At 33.9% G+C, this 10967-nt stretch overlaps 1 protein-coding gene across 4 annotated transcripts; it reads right to left on the minus strand.

Annotated features, from left to right (window-relative positions):
* Window positions 1–2570: 2570 nt before the first annotated feature.
* On the minus strand, window positions 2571–10065 carry LOC115986464 (putative casein kinase II subunit beta-4). 4 transcript variants are annotated; one of them, XM_031109494.1, is made up of 6 exons: window positions 9434–10065; window positions 6666–6884; window positions 5566–5675; window positions 5325–5487; window positions 3887–4025; window positions 2571–3085 (listed from the first exon to the last, which is right to left on the minus strand). In XM_031109494.1, exons 1-5 carry the CDS (start codon window positions 9723–9725, stop codon window positions 3895–3897), a joined length of 915 nt encoding a protein of 304 aa, XP_030965354.1. In that variant the 5' UTR covers window positions 9726–10065; the 3' UTR covers window positions 2571–3085; window positions 3887–3894. The 4 variants fall into 4 exon arrangements, with proteins under 4 accessions (XP_030965354.1, XP_030965353.1, XP_030965352.1 ...); XM_031109493.1 differs by having other exon boundaries at window positions 5566–5678; XM_031109492.1 differs by having other exon boundaries at window positions 5322–5487; window positions 9434–10064.
* Window positions 10066–10967: the final 902 nt, after the last annotated feature.

Below are 10967 nucleotides of genomic sequence, written 5' to 3' on the forward strand. Positions count from 1 at the left end.
AAATGAGCGTTTAAAAAAAAAAAACTATAAAAATTGTGGTTACAAAATAGAGTTTTGGGTTTAAAAAAACTCTATTAATCTTTCAAAACATCTCACCAAACGGATTCTATGGAAGTATTGATCATAACTTTGCTAAGCCAAAGTCTTTGGAGTGATTTCCCTCTCAAAATGTATTACCCTAAACACTAGTAATTTATTGACCAAAGAAAAACAATGGTTACAACTAATTAGCTAAATAATTAACCTCATCACAAGTCAAAAAAATATAGCTTCTCACAAGTATATAGTCTCCCTACATGCTTTTGTTGTTGATAGGAACCCTTTTTTTTAATAAATGAATGACAAAAAAACATGAACTCCTCAATTTAGAATATTTGCAAGTACACAACCAACCATGAGTGCCCTTGAATATTTAAGTATTTGTTATAGATATCAAATATTTAAACTTTATTGTTATTAATATTTAAGTATTTGCATAGACTTACATTTTCCTCTGAAAAGTTTAGGAATTTATCATATTTGCATGAATTTAATAAACTCTAGATTTATTCTAGTTTGAATCACAACCTAAAAGAGAGGGGATACTAAAAAAAAAGAAAAAAAAAAAAAAAAAAAAAAAGCAAAAGTTCTACCTTATATAATTTTTTGATGTGACTTCCTTATATAATTTGGTGAATTGAACATGTACAGCAGACAAAGAAACAGGTAGAAAAGAAATTAATTATTAAAAGAGAGAGAGAGAGAAATGAGAAAGTTGCTGTCACAAAATGATGTCAATGCATTTGAGAGTTTGATTTCCTTGTCAAGAAGGTGGGAGAAGATAGAGGCACTGAAGCAGATTTTCTTTGGAAAGTTTCAAAGAAGTGAAAGCTAAGGTCATTTCATACTATTATTTTTCTTTTTCATTATTTTAAAATTAAGTTGTCATTAGTCAAGTAGGTTGCATCATTTTTTTACCAAAACCAATATTGTGATGAATACTATAAACAATGCAAGTCCCTATCATTCCAAGCATATGCCATGAATGTGTTTATATATTGAATGTTGCGTGCAGAACAAAATTTGATGATTAAGCTTCTTTGGCTATGAACCATAATATTACATTAGCTACAACATTAGCAAGCTCCAAACAAGTTTTTAAGAAATTTCTTTTACCTCTTTAATATAATAGAAGAGCCACTACTACATACTATATATGTTTTTGGCTTAAATAGGCGCCCATCAAATCATGATTTTTCTGCCTCAATTTTCAGTGCCAGTTAGTTGATTGAGTAGACAATACAACTTTTTTGTAAAAATAAAAAAATATATATATCCTTTTCGTTTTCCATTATTCCCAAAATATAAACGTAAGGTCAAAAATGATTTTTACTTTTACTGTTTGGACAGTCTGGTTCATAGAAACTGTTGTCCTCTTCTACTATGGTGTCCCAAAATTGTATATTTGAGGCCTTTAGGACTTCATAACAGTGGTGATTACATTTCATACTAGCGTTTTAATATAATTGTGTCGTGAATCAATTAAGTACATTTTGTGCTGTAATCCCTCCTCTCTGAAAGAAAAGGAGTTTCGCCAAAAGTGACTAGTCACCTCATTAGTTGGGTACTGAGTCCGGGGAATAAGAATTAATGGGACAAATTATTATGTGACAGAAAAAAATATAACATTATTATACTTCCAGAATATTGTAGAATTACTCATTATCTATTATGAAATTAGTGTATTAAATTTTGCTATGTCATCAACATTTTTTGTTTGATTACATCAATATTTAACAAAACACTGGCACTATCTATTTTGTAGTTGAATTAAATTATGATAATATGGTAACATACAATTTACTTATTTTATAATGAATATATAAATTTAAGATTTTGATGATAGAGTTACCTTTGAAACTCTAGAGAGTCTCAATCCAAGGCTGAAAAACCTGTATTCAAAAGGTTCTGAATTGGATAACCTGAACATTACAAGTGTAGAGGATTTATTTTGAATGAATAATGATCATTAATAAAGAGATTTATGAGGCAAGGCTAGTTAGGAGAGCAAATGGTCTGACTTTGACCCATGAATATCTCCTTTGAATTTGAAAACAACAAAATGTGTCAATCAAATAAGTTGCAAGGCTCTTGACAAATCAACATATTATTGGTTACACTAAATGTGACTTCTTTCTAGAAGACATGTGATTAATCATGTTGACTCTTGAGCTCCAGGACACTACAAATCTGCTAGATGAGGTCAACAGCTCCAAATGAGCTGAGCAGCTTGCAACCTGCTTGAGCTCAGCTTCACCTGGGGCTTAATTCGGTTTGGATATTTGACTCATAAATAATTAGCAAATTTGACTCCAAAGTCGAGCATACCGAGCATATGTATTCTGTCAAAATTACTTACACAAATTAACTTAAATCCGCTTGAAATTACTGACCAAACAAACGTGTCCACACAAATAAAAAATTATACGACCAGATGAATGTGTTTCATTCTCTTTGTTAAAAGATCTGAAATGTCTAGAAGTTTGGAAAGAAATAGACTAGATAATAGGGTGGAGAAGAAAAAAAAAAGAAGAAAAATAGTCAGCAATTTGTCAGCTCCAGGAACATTAAAACTTAAGAAAAGAGATTATGTAGTTAAGTTCACAGTTTATCACTTTTGCAAACAAGTTTAAAAATGTGATAGCTCTTGTTCCTGTGCGTGCAAGAAGATAATACATCATCGATAAATTGCAAGTGGGGAAATAGAAAGAGAAACTCAGCATGTTGGCACAATCTAGATAAAACTTCTCCAGCTAAGATGAATTAAAAAGGAAAGACGCGGTTTCCTTGCCTAATACCATGTAGAGGAGTGAAGAAGTCTACTAGCCCACCATTTATGAGAATTGAGAAGAGGTGAGGATGCTGGACAACCAAATTGATCCAAAACTCTAAAAAGCCGTAGTATCGAAGGACATGAATGCTAAAAGGCCATTCCAGTCTATCATAAGTCTTCTCCATCTTATGCTTTAAGCCCACTCAACAATTCATCATCCATAGTATACATTATTTCTTTGGGCAAGAATGATGGTATCTTGAATATTCCTACCTGAAATAAAAGCAACCTACCACTTAGAGATTAATTTGGAAACAGAGGTTCCAGCCTATTAGCTAGATTGCTTTGTAGATCAGATTACATAGGCTAAGGGGCCTAAACTAGTTAGCAGAAGAAGCAAGACAAGAGATCGTATACATTGACATTAGATTAGAGCAGTAATAAATGTTGTTTGAACATGATTAAAATTTTAATAAATTGTAACGGGTACAAAGGCAAGTACACAAATTCATTAAACAATATTTCCTCTCCCCCAATTTGAGGGAATAAAATAATTATTTGAGAAAGGTACTCAAAATACTCTGAAATCCTTTTCCCTCACTTAAAAAAAAAATATTCCCACATACCTGATTTTCACTGAAATCAATGGCATCAGACAGCATTACATGATTTACATCTACAGACACCGAAAGCAACAAAAAACAAAAGGACTTTAATCCCTTCCTAGAATCCTCGAGTGCTAGTTTTGAGATGAAATAAATGCATACTCAACAACGAAATAGTGATAGATAACCCAAGCAAAGGAAACTACAAAACACTTGACATATCCTCAAACCTAGAAAAAGAGAGAAGCTTACAAACGCTCTGTTAAATTCGTGAATAAAATAAAAATATACGTTCTGCTATGCTAAAAGGCAAATTTTCACTCTAAACATTTTCATTGTGAATCAATTGTTGTACTCTTGCATTTCATCTCGCTTGTTAGAGCCATTCATATAACAACATAGCATGAGATAATATGAGAACCATCACAAATGAACAGTGGAACAATTCAACACAAATAGTAACTTGCACCTCTGATGTCATGGCCTGTGCATCTTGAAGCCAAAAACTCTTGGAACATAGCTTTGAGACGCCTTTTGCGGCTTTAGGTGTCCATACGTCATTAAAAATAAGTGGGGAAACGTGGTTCCAAAATATGCTCCATCAATATCTTCATAAAGTCAAGGAAATTTTGTCAAAAAGATAACTTGCAAAAATTGGAACATCTCATACATTCAACCACAATTACTCAACACACATCAACAGTCTTTAGCACAATGATAAAAACAAAGAAGAACTATTTAATGGAAATCACAATCACCCATTATCAGTCAACAATTCAAATGGAAACTCCAAGTGCACTACACAAAATGTCCAATACTATATCTCTAACCACCAATCATATATAGCTTAAGATTATTGGCACAAAAATGATTAGTTTTTGCAATTATACTGATTGAGGTGATTCAGATTTCATGTATACAGCTCTGGGCTTAGGGATCGCAAATGGTAAGCCTACTCTGAATCAACTTAAGCTAAAACATAAGTAGACTAAGAGCTTCTTCACTAGCCTAAAAAAACATATAGCTTAACTTGGAACTCCAGGTTTTAGGCTAATCAGCAAGGTAAGCAGCAAAGAATCAAATGTCAGTTAGAATAATTGTGGCTTTAGCACCAGTAGAGCCAGCAGCAGTATGGCAACATCCAGAGCAGAAAATGAGCTGATATGATTGTCCTGTCAGGCTTGGCTTGTTTTGATGCTTGCCTAGGCTCACTCATTTGTTAACACAAGTAAAGCTCAAATGAATTGTCCAAACTCATTTAATAAAAAAGCCAAGCCACAGATCCCCCAATTCCATCTTTTAAGCTAACAAGCCTTGTTAAATTACATAAGAGCCCTCCTTTCTATGAATGTTCTCCCTGTTGGTCAAGAATTCCAAGGTTGTCTCCTGGACCCCAAAAGATATATGCGCATCAAGTAAATTTAAACTAAAGATTCACTGGTGAATAATTATAAAATGTTACTACTGATCCTTAGGACATAAATATAAAATCTATTTTTAGGCACTAGATCAGCTTAACCACATGTAACATAGCAATAAAGTGATAATGATGATGAGAACAAGAAATCACATGATATATAGCTTAATTTGTACTTCTATACATAACATACCGACCAATATATTTGAATTCAGGAGGTCACATGTCTAAACCATAAGAATTATTTATTAGCTTGTTACATACAATTTCATCCAGATGGAAACACCATAGCTCACTTTGCAGGAAGGTCAAAGTAAAAATCCCTCTTTCACACTTAAGTTATATAATAACAAAATATTAATCAATTGGGACATACCACATTTAGCAGAAGAAAAATCTATCAATGAGAATTCAATGTTCAGGCAGATGCAGGCAAAATGCAAACAAAGTTTCAAAACAAGTAAAAACTAGTGCAATAAAAGGATACTGCCTTGGTACTTAGATCGCGGGTAATAGATATCTTCACATTTGGGGCAGTAGATTTTTACGGTGCTTGAGCGGGGAATGTCTGATTGGCCAACAGGGAGGCAGGGTTGTCCACAGCAGTAAACTCTGGGGCATCTTCCAAAATCATAATTTTTGTACTTCTCTAACTGTAGTAGATTTAACTATGTTTTACTCAACCAGAAACATAAGAAACAAATAAAGTATAAATTGGCTCAGAAATTTACCATTGCGGCCATTCCCTTGCTGGTGAGTATGTACCGAACATGTATCAGACCATACAGCATCTCTGCTGCTGATTCAACCAATTCATTCTGCTCTTCAGTAAATATGTCACCTGCTGAAAACCATACCCATACCATTAAATAAGGCGAAATGGCAAGATCCTTCACATAAACACACACACACACACTTGGAAGCAGAAATTAGGTCAGAATTTTACTATAACAATAAAAGATATTTTTAAAATCAGTCATAGGTGTCACTTGAATTTGTTGAAATGGATATCAGGTAATAAAATGTAGATACAGAGGACAACTCATTGATATGCAAATTTCACTCAGAACCACCCACATTAATGCTTGGATGTACTTTACTAAGTACTTTTTTAAATAAAGACACGGTTTGAGATGGAAGACATTATGATCTCAGTTTCTTACATGCTGTAGGCAATAGATCTTACCAAATTCCTACTTCCAAAACTCTAAACGACAAAATAGTTGAGATTGATAACTCCTTATCACAACAAAACAAAAATAAAGCTTGTCGATATGCTAAAATATTTTTATTCATTACATCTAGAATCAGACCAAAAAATTATAGTAGTTTGCTAAACAACACCTTTTAAGCCTAGCAATCATAAATCAGAGAAATCCTTTTTGTATGACAAAAACATGCAGAGATAAAGTTAATCAGATTTGAGATTTTTTTTTTTTTTTCCCGAAACCATGAAACAATGCTTTGTATAATTAATGCAGTTTCCAAACAACACCATGACATATTAGCAAAAACAAAAATTATATAAAATTTATATCATTTACTTCATACTTGTAGAGGTCACAAGAATAAGATGAGTGATCAAGAGTACATATTTGAGATTCTCATTTATAAGCACCAAGGACAAACCCTTGCTTCCTTATCACCCTCAAAGGGTCGATGGGCAACTTATCTATGTTGACAAAAGCTACAAGTATGAGGAGATAAAAACCCATTCGCTTGAAATTGTTTAGGAATTCAAGAATGCAGAATTATCAAATTATTGTTGGCAAAAAGAGATAATTTCAAAATGCATAAACCTAAATACAATTTAGAACAGGACAGTTCTTACCATGAGAAGAGTCAACATCCAAAATCAGATCAAGTGCATAATCATAATAAGGAACTTGACTGCTCAAGCCACAAAGATTGAAATCATCTTGGATGTATTCATCATCAACTTCACAGAAAAATTCATTTCCTCGTAAATTGCAAAACCATGAAATCCACGATGTATCATCTCCATCAGAACCGCTAACATCCGATTCTTCACTGTCTGTTTCAGATTCCTCTGAAATTAATGCAAACAAGGTCATCATCAGCCAAAAAGGTGAAAATACCTATTAAAAATTTTCAATCAGACTACTAAAATAGCTAAAATTCTTTATGTTTCTTCACATGATGTAACACTTTTTTTACTCTCAAAATGTAATTAAAAAGAATCCAACTACCCACCCCCCCAAAAAGAGGGGGGGGGGGGGGGGGGTAAAGTACATTTCTTAGCTACCAGGGAACATCTAATTATTTTCACTTTTATTACAGGTTAGATCTAAGCAGAAGTACATGGAAAAAAAACCCCCAAAAATCCATACCTGAACATGAGCATCAAGGACACTTGAGCTTCATACTATATACTAAAACATCAGGATGATACTCTATTACGTGAATTATGATCAAGAGACAATAGAAAGCAATTCTATTTGTCAAACAAAGGCCAAAAGGTAGGATAAGGAACCTATTTTAATTAGGAAGTTATACATGCAGCCAATAGGAATTGAACCCAAGACCTCAACCTCAACCTTGCACTTAGAAGGGAGGAGGTAGGATGGGGAATTTCATCCCACTTGTTTGACAAATAGGATGGAAGACCATCCTCCTTAGTACAAAATGTATCTACAAGGGGCAGTGCTAATGCTAGATGACTCCCTTTACATTTAGTAAATTACTCATGCAGTTGGTCACCGGTGAGTCTTGATTCCACGAACTAACTTTTCACCTTGCTTTTAAATGCCACATAACCTTTTGTTATGATATCTATTCTTAACAATGATACAACCATCTTCCACTTGAATAGTCTGATCCAGTTCAACACTCCAGCAAGGTGTGGACACTAGCTTGACTTGCACCCCTCGTTGACATCTACACCCATCTGGCCTCTATCTTCACCAATGGCAATTGAAAGGGACAAAATTGAAAGATTAAGGCTGATAGGCTCACCGATGTCTACAACCACCTATCCTCTCCATTGTTTGTTTTTATTTTCGTTTCAGTGTTTTGAAGACCGTTTTGTTTACTTATTGAAACAATGAAGAGGAAGAAGAGAAAATGACTATTTGAGCCTTGTTGGATTCTTGCTGTGTTCTTGATTTTTTGAATCTTGATTTTGTTTGGTTGTTAAGAAAAATGTAGAAAGTGCAGGTAATCAAATTTATGTTTTGATCTACTGTCAGGTTATTGAGAAAAATTTAAACTAAGTACAGTTATTGTAAAAGAAAATTTTCTTGTCCTTTTGTGTTGATCAGAAAAATTTCAAGAGTATTTATTTGGGGAAAATTGGAACCCAACCCAAAAACCCAAACTGATGACCAGCCCAATGCCTACTGCCCACGTGAAAGTGGGGTCCGCACGGTTTTGTCCAACCATAAGATGGAAGCAGGTGAGTGAGTTCTCCACCCGAAGGGATCAGGTTGCGTTGCATTTTGGCACCAAACCCGATCCGGATCGACCTATGTGCACCCCTCCATAAACAGTTACAACTGCATGAGATTCAATAGTTTCCTACTACACCTGATTGCATACTTTGTTAACAGCCTGAAACTTCCTTCACTTATAAGTTCTAACATGCATCACAGAATCCATATCCAAATTACATCATATTGAAATTGTGATACATCACTAAACAATGTACATACATACACTCACAGATTATATACATAGAGAGAAATCATAATGGTCTAATTCAATGCTGACACACTTCAATAAAATTATCTCGAAAACTTAACATATTTACAGGAGCACCCAGAAATTAACAAAGCATGAATGAGAAAATTTACATTATACGGAAAAACAAATAAAATCCTCCACCCAATTCCAGCTCAAGCATGTCACATTATTCTATCACTAAAATTCCACTATTGATAATCGGAGATAAAAACTTAAACTTTGCTAAATTAAGATCTCGTTTACACTAAATTTGCTTCTAAACAAACCATAATTCACACTAACATAATCACAAACACTAAACTTTAAACAAGCACCTACTTCAAAGCACTTTTTTTTATTAACCCAAACCCAATAGAAAGTTTAAAAAACATAAATTAACAAAGCATGAATGAGAAAGTTTACATTATATGGAAAAACAACCGAAATCCTCAACCCAACTCCTGCTCAGGCGCTTAAGACACATGCTATTACATGTCACCGTATTCTATCACTAAAATTCCACTATCGATAATCGGGGATAAAAACTAAAACTTTCCTAAATTAAGATCTCATTTACACTAAATTTGCTTCTAAACAATCCATAATTCACACTAACATAATCATAAACACTAAACTTTAAACAAATACCTACTTCAAAGTTCAAACCACTTTATTCAGCAAACTCAGATCCTACAACTCACATATTTTCTTCATCAATCACTTTCAGTCCTAAATCCCAATACCCCACTAGCCCACTACAAGCAATTTACTTCAGAATTCAGACAACACATAATTAGAAACAAAAACAACAAATTAACCCCAATTTACCAAGCAAAAGCTGAAACCAACAAAAATCAACAAACCCAGATCAAAAAAACATACACAGAGTTCAAAATTGTATACACATAAAATACATACCATCGGAGCACTTGTTCTTCGAAAGCGACGCGGAACGAGAATCGCGATGATCGAGCTGCTGATGCTGCTGAGATTTACCGGTGGAAGTGGAAGGCACAGAGATTCTCTCCTTGTCCTTACTACTACTATTGATTCCGCCGCCGACTCTCGAAGTGGACGGCGACGATTTCTCGAGGTGCTTATCGAGCGCGTCGTTGATGATTCGCTTTCGATCCAACGGTCCTCCTCCTCCGCCAGCTACCATTTCCGATCTCGACGATCCTCCACCTCCACCTACTCGATCTCTGTACATAATTTACAATTTATACAAAAAAAAAAATTCCCTCTCCCGAAATATCAAAGCTTTTTGAAAAATTGTTGAAGCAGAAGCGGAAACCCTAGATTTTCTTCTTCAAGCTCCGAGTTTGTACATTTAGGGGTTGAAAATTGAAGCCTCGAATTTGTAGTGTTAGGGTTTTTGGGATCGGACAGCGACGTTTTGGGGAGAGAGAGAGATAAGGGGTTGAAAGAGTATGTACTTACGGATAAAGCTAGGGTTTGGAATTTGTGTGTAAGAGAGAGAGAGAATTGGGAGAGAGGGACACCGAGATGAGCTCCTTCTTTGGTTCCCCTGACCTCTTTTGTCTGCCTTTGTTTTGTTGTCCTTTTGCCTTGTGCTGATTTTTTTTTTTTTTTTTTTTTTTTTTTTCCCTTACAAGTTTTAACTTTTTTACCAACAAAAAAAATCTTCATTTTTTTTAATTTAAAAAAATTAATTATTTTTTATATAATAATTTAATAATTGAGGAGGTTGTAATTTTTTTAATACAACATAAAAATTCTACTCTAAAGTCTAATTTAATCTAGAAGTGTATAATGGGAATGATATAATTTAAACAGTGAATATCTAATTTTATAATATATATTAGTTTATATGGGGATTTTATTAAGAGCAGAGAGGTTAGGCCTAAAAAAACCGAAAATAACAATGAGAAAATTAATCTATTTTCATTCTTCCAAAAGACTCACAGAAAAATGGAAGAGATGAGTTGTAATTCCCAAGTTGAAGAAAAAGAAGCTCGATCAGGCTACACACTATAAGCAAGTATAATATAATAATTTCTACTTGGGTTGGACCACACTTTCATTTTGCACAAAGAATACATCATTTATAATTTTGATCCTATGTGATGCAATTTTACTCCACAACATGCCCCACATGAATATAATTCTATAAAGTCAAATGAATGGGTCTTGAGTTAAGTTCACTTAAAAGCCTAATATGTCCAATTTTTCATTAATCCACCCATATTAGTCTTTTTACCCTAACTTTTCATGCTTTTCGGATCACAATCCTTTTCACTTCATGAAATGGGCTCATGGCTTATATCTTTTTTTTTTTTTTTTTTTTTTTTTTTTTTTTTTTTGAGAAACCAGTTCGTCCTTTTTATTAATCAACAAAGCATTTATCAGCAAGTACAAGTCTTTGCACATCACTAGGGATGTCATCCAACCAGAGGCGAGGGCAAGGGGAAAACTTTGCTGTCTTGGCCAG

The sequence above is a fragment of the Quercus lobata genome, chromosome 4, assembly GCF_001633185.2.
Source record: "Quercus lobata isolate SW786 chromosome 4, ValleyOak3.0 Primary Assembly, whole genome shotgun sequence".
Taxonomy (NCBI): domain Eukaryota; kingdom Viridiplantae; phylum Streptophyta; class Magnoliopsida; order Fagales; family Fagaceae; genus Quercus; species Quercus lobata.

Bases quoted from the DNA above. Each gene is read 5' to 3' on its own strand.
- LOC115986464 (XM_031109491.1), bottom strand. From the start codon at position 9,725: ATGTACAGAGATCGAGTAGGTGGAGGTGGAGGATCGTCGAGATCGGAA. The intron at 5,679-6,665 runs GTAAGAACTGTC...TATGGTTTTCAG, and splicing joins GGATGTTGACTCTTCTCATG to CAGGTGACATATTTACTGAA. The intron at 5,488-5,565 runs GTAAATTTCTGA...AATCTACTACAG, and splicing joins GCAAGGGAATGGCCGCAATG to TTAGAGAAGTACAAAAATTA.